The sequence below is a fragment of the Eumetopias jubatus genome, unplaced genomic scaffold (assembly GCF_037043125.1).
Source record: "Eumetopias jubatus isolate StellerSeaLion01/CBP00866 unplaced genomic scaffold, mEumJub1_p1.0 scaffold_8, whole genome shotgun sequence".
Taxonomy (NCBI): domain Eukaryota; kingdom Metazoa; phylum Chordata; class Mammalia; order Carnivora; family Otariidae; genus Eumetopias; species Eumetopias jubatus.
Window position 1 is genome coordinate 67367563 of NW_028274814.1, and position 21257 is coordinate 67388819.

At 39.6% G+C, this 21257-nt stretch overlaps 1 protein-coding gene and 1 pseudogene across 4 annotated transcripts in view; both read left to right on the plus strand.

Moving 5' to 3' along the window:
• The first annotated feature begins 1282 nt into the window (after window positions 1–1282).
• Window positions 1283–21257, plus strand: part of DNM1L (dynamin 1L) — a 49766-nt gene continuing 29791 nt past the window's right edge. For 3 of the 4 annotated variants that reach the window (XM_028113181.2, XM_028113178.2, XM_028113179.2), the window contains exon 1: window positions 1305–1494. In XM_028113181.2, coding sequence (XP_027968982.1) covers window positions 1393–1494 — 102 coding nt within the window. In that variant the 5' untranslated portion in view covers window positions 1305–1392. Of the gene's footprint in view, window positions 1495–21257 lie in introns of all 4 variants that reach the window. The other variant, XM_028113177.2, reaches the window with a different exon arrangement.
• Window positions 17406–18018, plus strand: LOC114216576 (ATP synthase subunit s, mitochondrial pseudogene; annotated as a pseudogene).

Genomic DNA, 21257 nt, shown 5'->3' on the forward strand with positions numbered 1-21257 from the left:
AGCCAGATGTGGGTCTTGATCCCAAGATCGAAGGCAGACCTTAAGGACTAAGTCACCCAGGTGCCCCTTTCTAAAAATTTTTAAGATTTTTTATTCATTTATTTGAGAGAGAGAGAGCCAGATCAAGCAGGATCCGGGGAGAGGGGCAGAGGGAGAGGGAGAAGCAGACTCCCCACTGAGCAGGGACCCCCCCCCCACTTGCGTCTCCAGGATCATGACCTCAGCCCAAGGCAGACGCTTAACCGACTGAGCCACCCACGCACGCCCCTCTCCACCTACTTTAGATCTTTGCTCAAATGTTACTTTTTTTTTTTTTTTTTACTTCGAGAAAAGAAACATTTGGAGGGGCGCCTTGGTGGCTCAGATGGTTAAGCGTCTGCCTTCGGCTCACGTCATGATCCCAGAGTCCTGGGATCGAGTCCCGCGTCGGGCTCCCTGCTCCTTGGGAGCCTGCTTCTCCCTCTGCTTCTCTCTGTCTTTCATGAATAAATAAATAAAATCTTAAAAAAAAAAAAAAACATTTGGAGGTTTGGAGAAGGGGAGAGGTACGATCTGTCTAAAAAGAAAAACGTTTAGGAATAGTACAGTAAGCACAGTTAGCAAAAAGCAAGTAAGGCACTTATCAGATCTCCACTTTGCCAGGAATCAGGCCACAGCAAATAAAGTTTTATACAGAATATAGAGAACAAGGGCTCAGCCTTTCCCCTCCAAAACTCTTGACCTAAGATTCTTAACACTTTTTGTTTTTGAACACGTTTTTACAAAAATCTTGGAGAACCCGCGTGTTCTAACCGGGGCTGGTGGTGTAGTTTTGCAAAATAGCACCCCACGCCTTCTGTAGTATCACCCTACAGATCCTGTGCACCTGATAGGGGTGCCTGAGGCTATGAGCTATCCTTTTAAGCCTCTTCAACCCGCCCTTGTTAAGCAAGCGTCCTTATAAGGAAATGACATCTTGGATAATCAAGATATTCCGCTGTACTTCTCCGTGTTGTACATATCCGGCATTTTCACACCCGTTACGCCCCGAATACAGGCATAAATGTATCTCTTCTCTCCTACTCTCCGAGCCTCGCTCCCTACCCTTTTGACAGGTGCGGGTGAACCCTGCGGGTGCTCCTGGCTCTCCGCCCGCCCAGCGCCGCGCAGCCTTCTGGAAGCCGTAGGCCTCGGCTTTCCTCCGAGAACTACAACTCCCGGCAGACTTTGTTTTTCTCCACCTTCCTCTTAGCGCGTGGCCTGCCGGGAGGGGGCAGGTAGCGGGCGGGCGGGGTCCAATGGGTGCCGGCTCCCGAGGAGAGGGCGGAGGAGAGGAGGAAGGAGGCGGACTCTGGGCCCCGGCCCCATTCATTGCCGCGGCCGGCGGGGCGAGGGTCCCGTGTTTTCGGAGTCATGGAGGCGCTAATTCCCGTTATCAACAAGCTCCAGGATGTCTTCAACACGGTAGGCGCCGACATCATCCAGTTGCCTCAGATCGTCGTGGTGGGAACGCAGGTAAGAGACGAGGGCGGCGTCCGCCCAGGCCAGAGTCCGGGGCGCGGGCCTGGTGGGGGGCTGCGGCAGCGCCTGATCCCAGCTGGCCTTTGCGGCCTGTAGGGGAAGGGCGCTGCTGTGGGCGCCGGGGCGCCCGGGGCTCTGCTCGCGCCTTCTCGCCTGGGGCTGCGTTGCTTCGGGCCTGGGAATCTGGGCCGGGTTGCGAGGCGAGGGGCGGAGCCGGCGCGGCGGGCCCCGCGGGTCCCGGGGGCGGGCTAGGGGAGGGACCGGCCGGCGGGCTGAACTCGAGTCCGCGGGGACCGGGCGCGGCTTTCCCAGCGGGCCGCTGTTTGCAAGGGCACCTGGGGGACGCGCGGGGCACGCGGGGCCACACAGGGCTTGTGGTGGGCCAGCCAGCCCTTCCTTGGTTGGTTTTAGGGCGGCAAGGTTTTTTTATTCCCCTCCTTGCCTTGCTCAGGGGCTGCGAAGTCAGTTTTGGAACTGCGGGGTCGGGGCTGCGAAGGCCGCAGCTGTGTGGCACCTGAGTGTCTTCCTGCAGTGCAATCCCTTCAGGTTCCGGGAACGCCGAAGTAGTTACAAAAAAACAAAAAGCAGAAAACAAACAAAAAAACACCCCGAAACCACCTGTACCTGGGTTTGAGGAAGGAATAACCAGTTTTTCTGAGTAAGCTGTGGTTTTTGTCTTCCATCCAAATTGGGCATCAAGGTTCTCTGGTCTTTCCATTTTGGGTCTCACCCCATAGATAGCATATTTTTTTATATGCAGAAATGTTGAAGAAATAAATTATTTCTAGAGTGACAGAGAAGTACAAGTTTTATTTTCTCTGCCTACTGCTTTTCTTGGTTTAAAAAGAATCCTAGGACTTTATTATTAGAGTTCAGAGAAATGCATTTTAGAGATTACTTGGTATATTGATTTTAAGTGTTTTCATTTCAGTTTACCCATTTTCTATTGCTATATCTTGCTACAGTATTTTAGTGTAGAGTATAAATATTACGAGAGAATACTATAGAGTATATTCAAACACTGGAAACCTTGGAGACCATAGACATCTTGCACTTTTTCTTGCTTTTAAATATAGTAATAGAAATTATTTCAGAAACACATTTGCTTGGTTTGCTGTAGGATTGCTATCGATTCTGGTCTTTCCTGCCTACATATAGTATTTGTAACTCAGTATTTGTAATGATTGGACACTGAATCATCAATACAATATTGTGAGCAGTATTTTTGTTTAGCATGTTTTGTTCACTGCTGTGTTCCTGTTCCTAGCTTTGGAACAGTCTGGGGTGTGTAGTGAGTGCTCTATAAATACTTTGAATGAATATTGCTCACTGTAACTAGATAATATTTTAAAACACTGGGACTTCTATCATTCAAACGGATCTGTTTTTGAAAATAGAATTAAAGGAGGTGAAATAAGCCTTCTTTAGTAGTAATTTGGAAGTGTTTCCTGTCTGTGGACCAGAAACTTTCCATATACTTTTAAGAGATTCTCCATGCTTTTTAAGCTTGAAGCAGTAAAAGAATCAGGGCTTTTGTGTCAGCATAAATAGTTTAAAGTCAAGAAGGATTTTTCTTACACAAAATTGAGTTTATTTCCGTGAGTAGGCCTGTTGGGAGAATTGGGAGGGTCAGAGTAGAAAAGTAAAGATCTCACTGTTAGGAAAGTCATTTTTGTGTGCTAGCAAAAACCATCCTAGTAGTGATAGGTATGTGCCGTGTTTGTATGTTGATGTTTGAAATTACTCAGAAGGGAAATTAATTGTTGTTGTTTTAAGTACACTCTACATGGGGTTTGAACTTAAAACCCTGAGATCAAGAGTCACATGCTCTACTGACTGAGTCAGCCAGGTGCCCTGGGGAAATTAGTTTTTCAAGACTTGATTTAATGAAGTTTGTCTCCGTTTAGGTCTTTATTAGCTGAAATTCACTCCTTTATTATTCAGGTACAGAAGAAATAAATAAGAAACAGTGTCTTTTTTTTCCATATTTTCCTCAGTATGTTGAAGAAAATCTCTTTTACTTGACTTGAATACAAGTACACCACTACTTTGTCATCTATGCCATTTAATGTTTTGTATATTTAATCAGCACATGCATTACATTCATATTTAATGGAGTAGTGTACAATGAGTGAGTTCCAGACATAATAAGTGTTCTGACAGGTAAACATCTCAGTAGCGGTGATGATGTCTTCATAAGAGACTTCAGGTCTTCATAGAGACTCCAGGTATAGTCTCTATCTTACACATTATCCATATCTTAAATGACTGTAGGTCCCATTTTTTTTTTTAACTTTTTAGAACAGTGATTTGCAAACTTAAGTGTATGTAAGAATCACTTTGAAAATAAGTTCCTGGATTCCATCCCCAGAGATTTTGATTTTCTAAGTCTAGGTTCGGCCAGGCATCATAGGTGATTCTGATGTGGATGGTTCATAGATCCTCATTGAAAATAATTTTAGTGCGTCTTTGACTTTAAAATGCATGAAACTGGAAAAGACAGGGAAGCTGAGCCTAAGGGCATACTACCATCCAGTAGCATGTTGATCTTGGTGGCATTCTTGCTAATGTTTTAAATTTTGATTTCTTAAATTGCCCAAGTAATACTTACTTCAGGCCTAGAGAGTTGGAGGAGTTGAGAGGGAATCATGTTTATAGCTGTAGATCATTCACAGCTTTTATGGCTTAGCTAAGTAGTTTTCTTTTTTCTCTGAGAGCATCTGTGTGGAAAGTCCTGAAAAGGGGAGAGAAAAGGTTGATACTTTTAGACCATGGTGTACTTTGCAGGTGGAGAAGGAGATAGACTTAAACAACTTTTGTGACTCAACTTGGGAAATTTAATCACTTTTTTAAGTTGAGAATTAGAAGGGGGAGCCCTTCCAGGTATGCAGTCCGAACCACCAGCCAGTATAGGAATCCCAGTGCTGATGACATTAACCTGAGATGCTGGCTCAGAGTTGCTAGTAAGGAACTTTTCATTTTACCTTTTATTTCAGTGATTTCAGCACTCTACCTTTTGTAATTCAAAAAGGAATCTTGGGTTTTAAATGACCAGTTTCCAAACCAACCTTTTCTTTCTTTTTAATTTAACATTTTAAAAATTAAAATTTAATTCATATAACATAAAATTCACCTGTGTAAAATTCAGTTTTAGTATACTCACCAGGTTATGCCACCGTCACCGCTAATTCCTAAACTTTTTTTTTTAAAGAACATTTCTGTTATGCAGGAAAGAAACTCTGTACTCATTAGCAGTCATTTCCCACTGCACAGCCCCCCTTCCCATCCTCTGGCAACCACTAATCTATTTTCTGTCTCTATGGATTTGCCTGTTCCGAACATTTCAATGTAACAGAATCATACAATATGTGGCTCTTTGTGTCTGGCTTCTTTTGCTCAGCATGTTTTTTAGGTTCATCCATGTATTTACTTCATTACTTTTTATTGCTAAAATTCCGTTGTATAGATTTGCCACAGTTTGCTTATCCATTCATTAGTTGATGAATACTGGGTTGCTTCCACTTTTTGGCTATGATGAATAATGCTATGAACATTGTTTACAAATTGTCCTGAGGACATGTTTTCAGTTCTCTTGGGTATATACCTAGGAGTGGAATTGCTGGGTCATTTGGTAACTCTTGTTTAACATTGAGGAACTGCCACATTGTTTTTGATTGTGGCTATTCCATTTTACATTCCCTCCATCAGTGTATGAGGGTTTCAGTTTCTGCACACCCTCTCCAATTCTTGTTATTGTCTTTTAAAAAAAAGTGCTAAATCCTGGCGCCTGGGTGGCAGTGAAAGGTCTGCCTTTGGCTCAGGTCATGATCCCAGGATCCTGGGTAGGAGCCCTCTTGAGCTCCCTGCTCAGCAGGGAGGCTACTTCTCCCTCTGCCCCTCCCCCATTTCTTTTTCTCTCTTTCATAAATAAAATCTTTTTTTTAAAAAGTGCTAAATTATTCTAGAATTCTTTATTTAAAAAAAAAAAAAGCACCCTCCACCCCCCACACTGCTATCTATATTTTAGTTCCTGAAATCTTGCCCTTTCCTGCTGGATATACCTTCATTTGTCTTGTGTTCATAGAGGTGATAATTTCATTAAGTTTAGTAATTTCCTTCCAAATATTGATCATAATTTTCATTCCTATATTTCTTGTGAATATTTTTAGGTAAACATATTTTTCTTTTTTTCCTAGTTTCTTTATATAGCTCATGTGCTGCTTCCTTTCTTTTTGGACTTAAAAATGAGGTGAAATTTATATAACATAAAACTTGCCATTCAGAGTGTACAGTTCATTGGCATTCAGTACATCCATGGTGTTGTGCAATCACCACCTCTTTCTAGGTCCAAAACATTTTTATCACCCAAAAAGAAAACTCCATACCCATTAAGCAATCACTTCATATTTTTCGTTGTCCCTCCAGTCCCTGGCAACCACCAGTCTTCTTTCTGTCTCTGTGGATTTACCTATTCTGGATAGTTAATAGAAATGGAATTTAAAATAGGTGATCATTTATGTCTGGCTTCTTTCACTACAAATAAAAAGTTAAAAAATTAAAAAAATACATTTTTATCTCATATTATCAAAGAATTAAGAGGCCTGTCTTATACAATGAAAAATAAAAACTTAGTTAAAAACTGAATCAGTTTTGAGTAATGTGTCATGAGTGAATATTTACCGCTTCCTATTTCCAACTGATGGTAGTTATCAGAGAGAAAAAGCTAAAAATACAACAAAGCCTTTTCAGTGAAAGGTTCAGTCTCAAAATATAAATCCAAAGTTATATATTTCTATACAGTATAAATTTCAATACAGTACAGTTTGGAAGAGACTGAAAGATGACACTAAGACCAGGCACACAAATCTCTAACCCTTAAATATATAGATAGTGAATCAATTTGGGGAATATTTGGAGATGAAAAAAGCAGAAAGCATTGCAGTGCCAAGTGAGCCCTATTTTCAGAGCAAGCTGCCTGTGACTTGCCATACCGGAATTTCTGTAGCCACTCACCTTCCTGGAAAAAGTGTGGATATTGGGTGTTTAAATCACTGGGGAAAACAAGCACTGTTCTAAGCAGTTGTTGAGGAAGCCAACATTATTCATAATAGGTAAAAATGAGAACCTATAAGCATGTTTTGTTTGGTCTGTATGTGAATCTGTTGACATAATTTTTTGTAATTGAGGTATAAGTGACACACAGCATTGTTTTAGTTTCATGAGTGCAACAGAATGATTTGATGTACATATATAGTGAAATGATCACCACAGTAAGTCTAGTTAATATTCTTCAACACACATGGTTGCATTTTTTTTCTTATGAAAACTTAAAATTTACTGTCTTAGCAACTTTCAAATAGAAAGTACAGTATTATTATCTGTAGTCACCATACTGTGCATTACATCCCCAGGACTTACTTTATTGGGAGTTTGTACCGTCGACCACCTTCACCCATTTCCCCTACCCCCTGCTTCTGACAGCCAGTAATCTCTTCTCTGTATCTATGACTTCTTTTTTGCTTTTTTTTTTTTTTAGAGTCCACATGTAAGAAAGATCATGTGGTATTTGTCTTTCTCTGACTTATTTCAGTTAGTGTAATGCGGTCAAGATCCATCTATGTTGTTGCAAATAGCAGTATTTCTTTCCTTTTTTATGGCTGAATAGTATTCGATTGCACATGCATGTGTGTATTAGAGTAGTCTTTTAGGATCTTTTGTATTTTTGTGATTAACATCTCCTCTTTTCTGATTTCAAGTCCTCGTTTTTTTTGGGGGGGCAAGCCTAGCTAAAGGTTTTTGTATTTTTTATCTTTTCAAAACAACAGCTCTTCATTTCATTGATTTTTTTTTTTTCTGTTCTCTTTTCAGTCTCTATTTCATTTATGTCTGTTTTTATCTTTGGTATATTTCATCCCTTTACTACTAATTTTGGGCTTACCTTAGTCTTCCTTTTCTAGTTCCTTGAGGTGTAAAGTTAGGTTGTTTATTTGAGATCTTTCTTGTTTGTTAATATAGGCATTTATCACTATGAGATTCTCTGTTAGAACTGCTTGTGCTGCATCCTGTAAATTTTGGTATATTTTATTTTCATTTGTTTCAAGCTGTTTTTTAAAATTTTTTCATCCATTGTTCAGTGGCATGTTGTCTAATCACCACATATTTACAGATTTTTCAGTCTTGTAATTGATTCCTGTTTTTTTTTTTAAGATTTTATTTATTTATTTGAGAGAGACAGAATGAGAGATAGAGAGCACGAGAGGGAAACGGTCAGAGGGAGAAGCAGACTCCCTGCTGAGCAGGGAGCCGGACGTGTGACTCGATCCCGGGACTCCAGGATCATGACCTGAGCCGAAGGCAGTCTCTTTACCAACTGAGCCACCCAGGCGCCCCTGATTCCTGTTTTAATACCATTGTGATTGGAAAAGATGCTTGATATCATTTCAGTATTCTTTTAAGAGACTTTTTTTTTTTTAAGACTTTTTATTTATTTATTTGACACAGAGAGAGAGAGAGATAGAGCACAAGCAGGGGGAGCAGCAGGCAGAGGGAGACGGAGAAGCAGGCTCCCCGCTGAGCAGGGAGCCTGATGCGGGGCTCAATCCCAGGATGCTGGGATCATGACCTGAGCCGAAGGCAGCCGCTTAACTGACTGAGCCACCCAGGCGCCCCTTAATTCGGTATTCGTAAACTTACTAAGATTTGTTTTGTGGCCTGATATATGATCTATGCTGGAGTGTTCCATGTGTGCTTGAGAATAACGTGTATTCTGTTAGTTTTGGATGGAATGTTCTATGTATATCTCTTAACTCTGGTCTAATGTGTTTTTTTTTCTTAAATTTTAAATCCAGTTCTCTTAACATACAGAGTTATATTAGTTTCAGGTGTACAATATCTTGATTCCACAATTCTGTACATTATTCAGTGCTCATCATAAGTGTACTCCTAAAAACCCCTTTACTTATTTCACACCCCCCATCCCCAATCTGGTAACCATCAGTTCTCTATACTTAAGAGTCTACATATGAGTAAAATCATATGGTATTTGTCTTTCTCTGACTTACTTCACTTAGCATTATACTTTCTAGATTGATCCATGTTATTATAAGTGGCATGATTTCATTTTTTATTGCTGAGTAATATTCTGTGTGTGTGTGTGTGTGTGTGTGTACCCATCTGTCCATCTCTCTGTCCATCTATCCTGTATATACACACCACATCTTCTTATCCATTTATCAGTGGAAACTTGGGCTGCTTCCATAATTTGGTTATTGTAAATAATGCTGCAAAAACTGAAAGGGTCCATCGACAGATGAATGGATAAAGAAGATGTGGTATATATATAATGGGATATTATGCAACCATCAAAAAGAATGAAATCTTGCCATTTGCAATGACGTGGATGGAACTGGAGGGTATTATGCTGAGCGAAATAAGTCAGAGAAAGATGTATCATATGATCTCACTGATATGAGGAATTCTTAATCTCAGGAAACAAACCGAGCGTTGCTGGAGTGGTGGGGGGTGGGAGGGATGGGGTGGCTGGGTGATCGGGGAGGGTATGTGCTATGGTGAGTGCTGTGAATTGTGTAAGACTGTTAAATCACAGACCTGTACCTCTGAAACAATACATCATATGTTAAAAAAAAAAGATAGGAAGGGAAAAATGAAGGGGGGAAATTGGAGGGGGAGACGAACTATGAGAGACTATGGACTCTGAGAAACAAACTGGGGGTTCTAGAGGGGAGGGGAGTGGGGGGATGGGTTAGCCTGGTGATGGGTATTAAAGAGGGCATGTACTGAATGGAGCACTGGGTGTTATATGCAAACAATGAATCATGGAACACTACATCAAAAACTAATGATATATGGTGATTAACATAACATAATAAAATCAAAAAACAAAACCCTGAAAAGGTGCATATGTCTTTTCAAATTAGCATTTTTGTATTTTTTGGTAAATACCCAGTAGTGGAATTATTGGATCATATGTTAATTCTATTTTCAATTTTTCAGGGACCCTCCATACTGTTTTCCAAAGTGGCTGCACCAGTTTGCATTCCCACCAACAGTGCACAAGGTTCCTTTTTCTCCACATTCTTGTCACCACTAGTTATTTCTTACATTTTTAAGCTATTCTGACAGGTGTGAGGTGGTATCTCATTGTGGTTTTGATTTGCATTTCCCTTGAGTTGTGATGTAGAGTATCTTTTCATGTGTCTGTTGGTCATCCCTATGTCTTCTTTGGAGAAATGTCTGTTCAGGTCTTTTGCCCATTTTTATTTTATTTATTTATTTTTTAAATATTTTATTTATTTATTTGACAGAGAGAGACACAGCAAGAGAGGGAACACAAGCAGGGGGAGTGAGCGGGAGAGGGAGAAGCAGGCTTCCCACGGAGCAGGGAGCCCGATGCGGGGGCTTGATCCCAGGACCCTGGGATCATGACCTGAGCCAAAGGCAGACGCTTAACAACGGAGCCACCCAGGCACCCCGTCTTTTGCTCATTTTTAATTGGATTAGCTTTTTGGTATTGAGTTGTGTAAGTTCTTTTATATTTTGGATACTAACCCTTTATTGGGTATGTTGTTTGCAACTATCTTCTCCCATTCAGTGGACCGGCTTTTAGTTTTGTCAATTGTTTCATTTTCTGTGCAGACCTTTTTATTTTGATATGGTCCCAATAGTTTATTTTTGTTTCCCTTTCCTTAGGAGACATGTCTAGAAAAATATTGCTCTGACATATGTCAAAGAAATTACTGCCTGTGCTCTCTTCTAGGGTTTCTATGGTTTCAGGTCTCACATTTAGGTCTTTAATCCATTTTGAGTTTATTTTTGTGTGTGGTGTAAGAAAGTGGTCCAGTTTCATTCTTTTGCATGTAGCTGTCCAGTTTTCCTAGCACTATTTGTTGAAGAGACTGTCTTTTTCATTGGATATTCTTGCCTCCTTTGCCATAGATTAATTGACCATTGTGGATTTATTTCTAGGCTCTCTATTCTGTTCCTTTGATCTAGGTGTCTGTTTTTGTGCCAGTACTATACTGTTTGGATTAATATAGCTTTAGTGTATCATGAAATCTGGGATTATGATAATCTCGTTTTGTTCTTTTTTTTTCCAGATTACTTTGGCTATTTGGGGTCTTTTATGGTTCCATACAACTTTTAGGATTATTTGTTCTAGTTCTGTGAAAAGTATTTGTTTTGATATGGATTGCATTAAGTCTGTAGATTGCTTTGGGTAGTATGGACATTTTAACAATATTTGTTCTCCCAATCCATGACCATGGGATATCTTTCTGTCTTGTTTGTGTCATCTTTATTTTCTTTCATTAGTATTTTATAGTTTTTAGAATACAGGTTACTCTCACCTCTTTGGTATTTTATTATTTTTGGCACAATTCTAAATGGACTGTTTTCTTCATTTCTTTCTGCTGCTTCATTATTTGTGTATAGAAATTCAACAGATACCTGTATATTGACTTTGTATTCTGCAACTTTCCTGAATTCATTTATCAGTTCTAGTAGTTTTTTTGGTGGAGTCTTTAGGGTTTTCTATATATAGTATCATGTAATCTACCAATAATGAAAGTTTTACTTTTTCCTTACCAATTTGAATGCCTTTATTTCTTGTCTGATTACTGTGGCTAGGACTTCGAGTACTATTTTGAATAAAAGTGGGGAGAGTGGACATCCTTATCTTGTTCCTGATCTTAAGAGAAAAGCTCACAGTTTTTCCCCATTGCGGACGATGTTAGCTTTGGGTTTTTCACATATGGCCTTTATTATGTTGAGGTATGTCTCCTCTAAACCTACTTTGTTGCATGGATTTTTTTTTAAGGTTTTATTTATTTTAGGAAGTGTGAGCCAGGGGAGCAGCAGAGCGGGAAGGAGAGGGAGAGAGAGAATCTCAAGCAGACTCCCCACTGAGCGTGGAGCCCAATGTGGGGCTCGATCTTACAACCCTGAAATCATGACCTGAGCCGAAACCAAGAGTTGGGCGCTTAGCCAACTGAGCCACCCAGGTGCCCTGGTGAATGGATTTTTTTACTTTGTCAAATGCTCTTTCTGCATCTATTGAAATGATCATATGGTTCTTATCCTTTGTTGATGTGATGTAGCACACTGATTGATTTGTGGATGTTGAACAACCCTGCATCCCAGGAATAAATCCCACTTGATTGTAGTGAATGATTTTTTTTTTCAGGATTTTATTTATTTATTTGTCAGAGAGTGAGCGAGCGAGTGCACAAGCAGGGGGAGCTACAGGCAGAGGGAGAAGCAGGCTTCTCATTGAGCAAGGAGCCTGATGTGGGGATCGATCCTGTTCATGACCTGAGCCGAAGGTAGATGCTTAACCGACTGAGCCACCCAGTTGTGCTGTGAATGATTTTTTAATGTATTGTTGGAGTAAGTTTGCTAATATTCTGTTGGGGATTTTTGAATCTATGTTCATAAAGATACTGGCCTGTAGTTTTCCTTTTTTGTGGTGTCTTTATCTTTTTTTTTTTTTTTAAAGATTTTATTTGAGAGAGAGAATGAGAGATAGAGAGCACGAGAGGGAAGAGGGTCAGAGGGAGAAGCAGACTCCCCGCTGAGCAGGGAGTATATATTTAAGTCCATCTGGTCTAATGTGTCATTCAAAGATACTGTTCCTTGGGGTGCCTCGGTGACTCAGTTGGTTAAGTGTCCTGACTCTTGATCTTTGCTCAGGTCTTGATCTCAGAGTTGTGAGTGCAAGCCCCAAACAGAGACACTGTTCCTTTATTGAATTTCTACCTGGATGATCTGTCCATTAATGTAAGTGGGATGTTAAAATCCTCTACTATTATTGCATTACTATAATTTTTCCTTTTATGTCTTAATATTTGCTTTATGTATTTAGGTGCTCCAATTTTGGGTGTGTAGATACTTAAAATTGTTATATACCCCTGTGAGATTGACTTGTCATTGTGTAATGCCCTTCTTTGTCTCTTGTTCCAGTCATTGTTTTAAAGTCCATTTTTGTCTGATAAAAGTATTGCTCCTCCAGCATTTTTTTTCATTTCTGTTTGCATGGTATGTCGTTTTCCATACTTTCAGGTTTTATGTATCTTTAGGTCTGAAGTGAGTTTCTTGTAGGCATTGTATAAATGAGTCTTTTTTTTTTTTTTAATCCATTTCACCACCCTATGTCTTTTGATTGGTGGAGCATTTAGTCTATTTACATTTAAAATAATTATTGATAGGTGTGTACATTTTGCCATTTTGTTAATAGTTTACTGGTTGTTTTTGTAGTTCTTCTCTGTTCTTTTCTTTTTGCTCTCTTTTCCTTGTTATGATGACTTTCGGTAGTGTTATGCTTTATTTTCTTTTTCCTTATTTTTTGTGTATCTATTATAGGTTTGGGGTTTGTATTTACCATGAGATTCATATGTAGTGTCCTAAGTATATAGCAGTCTATATTAAGTTGGTGGTCACTTAAATTTGAACATATTCAAAGAAAACTTTTTTACTCCCTCCATGTTTTATGTATATGTTATATTTTACATCTTTTTTTCATAATTTTCTTATTTCTAACTATGGCTTTTTTCCCCCCACTTACAGAAGTCACTTTATCATTTTTTGTAAGGCTGGTTTAGTGGCAATGAACTTCTAGAATTTTTGTTTGAGACACTCTTTATCTCTCCTTCAATTCTGAATGATAACCTTGCCGGGTATAGTATTTTTGGTTGTAGATGTTTTTCCTTTTAGCCCTTTGAATATATCATGCCACTCCTTTCTGGCTGCAAAGTTTCTCCCGAAAAATCTGCTGATAGCCTTATGAGGTTTCCCTTCTACATAATTTTTTTCTTCTCTCCTGCTGCTTTTTAAATTCTTTAACTTTTGCCATTTAAATTATGTTGTCTTGCTGTGAGTTTCCTGGGTTCATCTTGTTTGCAACTCTTTGTGCTTCCTGAACTTGGATGTCTGTTTCCTTCCCTTCTTGGTCAGGGAAGTTTTTAGCTATTATTTCTTCATATCGTTTTTTGACCTTTTTTTCCCCTCTCTTCTTCTGTGGCCCCTATAATATGAATGTTAATTCACTTGATGTTGTCCAAGAGATCCCTCAGCCTAATTGTCATTTTAAAAAATTCTTTTCTTTTTGCTCTTCAGCTTGGATGCTTTCCATTACCCTGTTTTCCAGATTGCTGATTCAGTCTTTTGTATCCTCTAATGTGCTGTTGATTCTCTCTAGTGTATTTTCCATTGTAGTTAATGTTTTCTTCAAATTTGATTACATCTTTTTCGTGTTTACTGCCTCTTTATTGAAGGTCTCAACTGAGTTCTCCCACTCTTCTTGGCAGTCTGGAGAACATCTATATGATCGTTACTTTAAACTCTTTATAAGGCATATTCCTTATCTTTGTTTCATTTAGTTATATTTTTGAGGTTTTCTGTTCTTTTGTTTGGAACATATTCTTTGGTGTCCCATCTTGTTTGACTTTGTTTGTTTCTGTGAATTGGGTGGGACAGCTACTTCTCCTAAATTTGAAGGTGTGGTCTTGGGTATAGTCATCCCCTGTGTAGACTGTGTGTGCTTGGTGACTTTGGCTGGCTGGAGCTGTGTCTGGAGTGGGGCCCTGGGGCACTCTGTGCTGGGGCTCTCTGTGCTGGGGCTCTCTGTGCTGGGGCTGCCCTGGTGGAATGGCCAGCAAGGAAGTGGGCATGGGCCTGGGTGGTCCAGGGGCTTTCCACTCAGAGGGTGCTTTGGCAGCGCAGTTGAAGATGAAGTGGGTGCAAGCTTGGGGGTCCCAGGTCTCTCCCTACAGAGGGCACTCTGGTAGGGCAGCTAAAGCTGAAGTGGATATGAGCTGGTCCTTGGGTTCTCCACACAGAGGGCACCCTGGCAGGATTGCTGAATCTGAAGTGGGTGCAAGCTGGTATGTCTGGGGGTACTCAATGCAGGGGGTGCCCTGGCGGGGGACCAGAGCCAGGTCTCGTGTGGGCCAGGGTATCCTGGAGCACCCTGTGTAGGTGGTGCCCTGTTAAGGTGCAGACAAGATGCAGTGCAGGCCAGGGGATCTGGAGTGCTCTACTCAGGGGATTCCTTGGTCAGGTGGCTGGAACTGAGTCATCATGGGCCAGGGGTTCCTGGGGTGCTCCATGCAGGGGGTCCCTTGGCAGAGTGGCTGGATCCAGGCAGGTGTGAGCCAGGTAGTCCTGGAGTGCCCTTGCCAGGGGTGTGCCCTTGCAAGCTGTCTTGAGTCAAGGTGGTGTGGGCCTGTGGTGTTCTGGGGGGTACTTAGTGCCTGTCACCTTGCCATGACAGCTGGAGCCGTAGTGAGTGCTGACCAAGGGTGTCTTGATGTGTGCCACACTGGTGCTGCCTTGATGGGATGGCTGTGGCTATGGCTGATGTGGGCTATGGCCCAGTACTCTGTGAGGTGGTGGGTTGGCTATGGCACCTGGAACCCTGCTCCCCTCTGCACTATCAAGGTGGAAGGTGAACGTAAACTGTGGCACTTGCCAGCTTCTCCAGTCTGGAGAGAGTCCCAGCAGTTCCCCCACTGTTTGGGGGAGTTGTATGGCTGGATCTTTTATATGCTTTTTTAAACCACAGTTTTTTTTTTCTGTGCCCCAGGGCAGATGAATCTGCCCATAGTCCCTTCGTACTATGCCTCCCTCTTGCAGTTCACAGTGTTGCGGGTAGAGGTTCCCTTCCTTATGGTGTCTGGTTTCTCTGGCTCTCCTGCCATTTTCTATGTGACCTCTTTGTTTTGTGGTGTAAAAGCTATTCAGGCTGACCTCAGTTCTTTGGAGGAAGTGCTGTATAATCAGGTGGGATTTGGTGTGTGTGGACTAGGTGAGTTCAGCATCTTAAGTTGCCATCTTGGACAGGACTCTTGTTTATTGTCATGTTTTAAATTTATGGTATTTAATTGTTTTATTATATCTCCCTGATTATTAACAAGTTTGAGCATCTTTTCTCTTGTCCTTTTGTGGTTCTGTTTGTGAGTCTCTGTTACTATCTCAACACATTATTTTCTATTAGATTATTCATCTTTTTCTTACTGATTTGTAGAAGTTATTTTTGCATTTTGCTTACTAGTTCTTTGTCAGTTATGGGAATCACAAATATTTTTCCCTTAATTTTTTTTGTATGAGTAAAAAACTTCAATTTTACTGTAGTTGAATTATCAATTTTTTTTGTCTAGTTTGTACATTTTATGTATTAGGGAGTCAGGAGGATATACTTTAATATTCTCTAGTACTTTTTAAAATTTGTAATTCATTTGAAACTTTTTTCTCCTTTATTTTGTTTTTTCACGGCTTTATTGAGATGTTGTTTATATACTGTAAAGTTCACCCGCTTGAAATGTATAATCAGTAGTTTTTAGCATGTCTATAGAGTTGTGCAACCATCCCCATAATCTAGTTTTAGGTATTTCATTTATCCTAAAAAATAAACCTGTATCCATTAGCGGTCCCTCCCCATTTCCCTCCATCCCCAGTGCTTGGCAGCCACTTAATCTGCTATCTTGCCTGTACTGGACATTTCGTATAAGCATATGTGGCCTTTTGTGACTGACTTCTTTCACTTAGCGTAATGTTTTTGAGGTTCATCCATGTTGTAGCATGTATCTGTACTTTATTTCTTTTCATGACTGAATAATGTAAAAAAAGTATAATATTAAGCATTAGTCTCAGTTTTTCCAAATGGGCTAAATTTCCATATTATGGTTTCTGAGATGACAACAGTGATAGAATAGTTTTCTAATCTCTGTATGACTTTCCCATAAAAATGGGACACATAGAATAGGGAAACGCAAAACCCACGATCATTTACAACATTTTTTTAAAGATTTATTTTAGAGAGTGAGAGAGTGAGCATGCATGAGCAGGAGAGAGCATCTCAAGCAGACTCATAGAGCCTCATGTGGGGCTCGATCCCAGGACCCTGAGATCATGACCTGAGCTGAAACTGAGAGTTGGACACTTAACGAACTGTGCCAACCAGGTGCCCCTACAATATTTACAAGAAAATGAGTTGACCATGTTTCTCTGTAAATCCTCCAATACCAGTAGGTTGGGGACGAACCACAAACAGCTCCAAGACCTGTGTATTATTATCTATGTAGGAAGAGGAAGAGGGAAGAAGTGGAACATCAGATGAATCTGGGAATCAAAAAATAGACAAAAAGCAATCACTGGAAATCTTGGACGGCCAGTCCAAGCTGTTAAGAGTAACAGCTGAAACTAGGGTGGGGTTTTGCACACACAGATAATCGGTGTGTGAGAGAGGTCTGTGATCAAGTCTTAAGGGACTAGAGCACCTTTGTGAAACTTTGAAAACTAACCAACCAAAGCTCCTTTCCAGGACCAATTATCAGAGTGCCAAAGAACTGAGAATATAACTGAGCATCGCCTGAAGAATACAGCAAAGGAAAGAGAAGATCTTGAGAAAAGTGCTGGAGAGAGAGACAAGATATCAGAAAACAAAGAACTATATTTTTGAACATTATATGTAAATGAGGGAGTTTTAGAGTGTGAAGTTAGAATAGCTATTCTAGGCCAAGCTTTTTTCTAAAGTTTAGAAAGTGATGTCAAATCTCACAAAGTTTTTAAAGAAAAATGAGATTCAGAATAGCAGCCTGTAGACAAGAAAGCACACCAGAAAGACATATCCACAAAACAGTTGAAAACAATTAGATATTAAGACAAAAGGCAAGACAAGACATAATCACAAGGCATTAAAAAAACAAATTTGCATAAGAAAAATAAAAACTAGGTGATAGAACTTAGTAAAATACTAGAAATGAACATTTATTTTAAAATGAAGGGAACGGAAGGAATACAAGAACAAATAGACAGTACCTTGAGGGAGAAAGATGAAAAGGAAAAACATTAAAAATAAGGGTAAGAGCCCTCCCTACCAACGGCGCTATCAAATGATGCTGTTTGGAAAAATTTCCCAGCAGTTGTGTGGCTTAAACTCCCATGGTCATGTGACTGCAGAAACTTCTGGGGCTGGTTGAATGCAGTGTTTAATAAAGTGGATTACGAACACATCAAGGATGTGGGACCCAATAGGGCAGCATCGGAGTGGCTGCTGCACTGTGGGGCTATGGTGCGCTACCCTGGCCAGGAGAGGTGACAGAAACACTATGGCCACCTCCCAACAGGACCTCTGGACAAATAGAAGATTCAGGCGATGGATGCCACCACTCTTGTATCATGAGAATTGGATTTGATCACCTGGAGGACCTACAGCATGTTGAAAAAATAAGACTATGTGAGTGTCATTATATTGAGGATGACTGTTTGGAGAGACTTGGTAAACTTGAAAATTTACAAAAAAGCATATTGGAAATGGAAATAATTTCATGTGGGAATATCACAGACAAAGGCATCATTGCTTTATATCACTTAAGAAACCTCAAGTATTTGTTGTTAAGTGATCTTCCTGGAGTAAGAGAAAAAACCTTATCCGAACCTTTTAAGACAGCACTGCTTTCTCTGGAACTAAAATTAGACTTGAAGTACAATAATAATATTCAGTAAGTGTCTTATTTCAATATAAAGTATCATTTGAAATTGTTGGCCCTAAAAGCAATAAATATATAATCATCAACAGACCTTAAGGATGTCATATCATGACATTTCAGAAGTGGAGAGTCCATCATGTAGAGAATAAATATTCAGACATGACTCAATCTATGCACATTAAATCATTTTAAGAAAAATGGAAACCAGGTAGCAGTTTAATTCTAATCCTCATTTTATATAAAAATATATGTAGATAACTCTCGATGTAGATAATGACAGAGTTCTTTAAAGTGTTTTAGGGGTGCCCAGGTGGCTCAGTCAGTTAAGCATCTGCCTTCAGCTCAGGCCATGATCCCAGGTCCCGGGATCGAGCCCCTCATCAGGCTCCCTGCTCAGCCAGGAGCCTGCTTCTCCCTCTGTCTCTCCCCATGCTTGTGCTCTCTCTGTTTCTCTGTCAAATAAAATCTTTAAAAAGTATATTTTTAAAAACTAAAAAAAATTAAGTGATTTAAATGTGCAACACAGATATTCTTTATTGTACTTCATCAGTAATTTATAGGACTGTTACCTTTTACTTTAAAGTTACTGAAGCATGCTACTATAAATGTACAATTATGAGAAACTTGAAAAAAAGTAAGGTTAAGAAAGAGTTGTAAAACGAATTTGACAGAAGTTAACATATTGAAAACAGGCAAAGAAGATCCAACATATGTATAATGGGAGCCCCATCCCCCAGAGGAAAATAAACATAGTAAGGGAACAGAACAGATACTAAAAATTTAACTGAATTAAAAACAGATTTGGAATTCCATTTTGAAGAAGCACAGCATATACCTAAGAACATTGACACAGAAAGACCAACCCGGACACATAACGTAGTCTAGTAAAATTATTGGACTTTAAAGGAAAAATAGAAAGCTCTCAGACATGCAGACAAGAATTCAGAAAGTCTCTTATAAGAGAAGGAAAATCAGATTATTGTTATACTTTTCAACAGTAACCATTCATGAGAAAAGACTTTTTTTTTTTTTTTAAGATTTTGTTTGTTTATTTGACAGAGACATAGCGAGAGAGGGAACACAAGCAGGGGGAGTGGGAGAGTGAGAAACAGGCTTCCCGCCGAGCAGGGAGCCTGATGTGGGGCTCCATCCCAGGACCCTGGGACCATGACCTGACCCAAAGGCAGACAAGCTAGGTGCCCCGAGAGAAGACATTTATGAGAAGATTTACTAGAGAAGACACAATTTATTGTGGAAATTTTATATCTAAGATATTCAAGAGTGTATGAGCCCAAGATTTTATATATAACAAGCTACCTTTCAAGTATAAAAGTCACAAACTGTTATATGTATGCTAGAATTTGAAGAATATTGTTTCTGTTAGCCCTCCTGAGGAATCTACTAGAGAACAAGCTTCAGAGAATCAAAATGACTAGAGAGGCATTAATATAAGGACTGATGTTAGCATGACACTTGGCAGAATCAAATGATGGCTAAAAAAGGGTCTGTAAAGAGGTAGGAAAGAGAATGGAGGGGCTAAATGCAAAACATTTAAAAAGCTATTTTCAGTTATCTTATTGGTGGTGGTAACATTGGTAATATTTGGAGACTAATGTGAAATAAAAGCAAATGAGTAATTGTGTATTCTAATTCTGTCATGAACTGTGTCCTTGAGAATCATAATTCTTTGTATAGAGGAAAAGATAGAGACAACTCAGTTTGAGAAATGTATGTATGTGTATGGATGGGTGGGGCAAGTGTTGGTAGCTGAGATAGAGAAATAAGCTAAATGTTTAACTCCAGGAGTTTTAAAAAGAAGAAAAGATAACCCCTCATTTTTTGGGGGGAGAAGGGAAGAAGTGGAAATTAACAGTATTAGAAAAATAACTATAAAATGAAATCAGTAAAAGATTTGACCAGTAAAATCAATTTAATAATCAACTGGAAGGGGCGCCTGGGTGGCTCAGTCATTAAGCATCTGCCTTCGGCTCAGGTCATGATCCCAGGGTCCTGAGATCGAGCCCCACATCGGGCTCCCTGCTCAGTGGGAAGCCTGTTTCTCCCTCTCCCACTCCCCCTGCTTGTGTTCTCTCTCGTGCTGTGTCTCTCTCTGTCAAATAAATAAAATCTTAAAAAAAAAAAATCAACTGGAAAATCTGGCTAGAAGAAACGACAACATAAAGACAATATTAGAAGAAAAATGAACAATTTCTAAGAATATTATAAGCAGTTATACCTGTAAATTTGAAAATTCCGGGAGTTAGATGGTTTCTTTTTTTTATGGACAGGTTTCATCAAATGCATAAAGAACAGGAAATTTCCATGTTCAGATTTTTTTAGAATACAGAATACAGAAAAGAAATGATAGAAATCACCCCATTTTTCTTAATGAGAAGCATAAACCAAGACACTAAAACCTGGCAATACCAGGTGTGACACATAATCTTCAATTTGACTATTCCAGTCAACATTCCTGTTCGTTATCAGAGGAGACCCATCTGGACAACATGAATGGGCCCCTATGTCCTCTGGCGTCTGATAGGATTTGGAAATGGGGAGCCTGGCAGGAATTGTAGGTTAAAGCTTGGGTATTTATTCCTGTGGTTCATTCTCCATATGTACATGCCCTGGGCTGGCTCTCCCTCTTCTCAAAATCCTAGTTTTTTCTTCATGGCCTGTAGGTGGTAAGAACTTCTCTGTTGTTACTAGCCTGGGTTATTGTACTATCCCTTGTGATTTCTGTGAGCCTTACCCTTTGTATACAGTCTGCTTGTAAATAAATTCTCCTTAAATTAACCTAACTTGAGTGGGCCATCTGCTTTCTGTAGATTCTTTCTGATACAATAGATGAATTTAGTATTTTTGCCTTTGTAGAAAATATGAAAGTAAAAGTTGTACTGGTTTTGACTAAGAAGAAGTATAGCATAGAAAAAATATTCTGTACAGAAAATATTATAGTTAAGAAAATAAATTTATAAACATTGAAGATGTATAGATATGGGTTTTATATATTATTTGATAATCTACTGTTCTTTAGTATTGTATCTATGTTAAGTTTCCTGAGTGTGATCACTGCATACGCTTATATAGAAGAATGCCCTTGTAAATGTTCTTAGAGATAGGTATGCTGCAATATTTAGGGATGAAGTGTCATGATATATATAATTAACTCAAATAGAACAGAAGAAAAAGAAGTGTGTGTGTGTTTAAGAACAGACCTAAAGCATGTGTCAAAACGTTAATTGGTGCATCTTT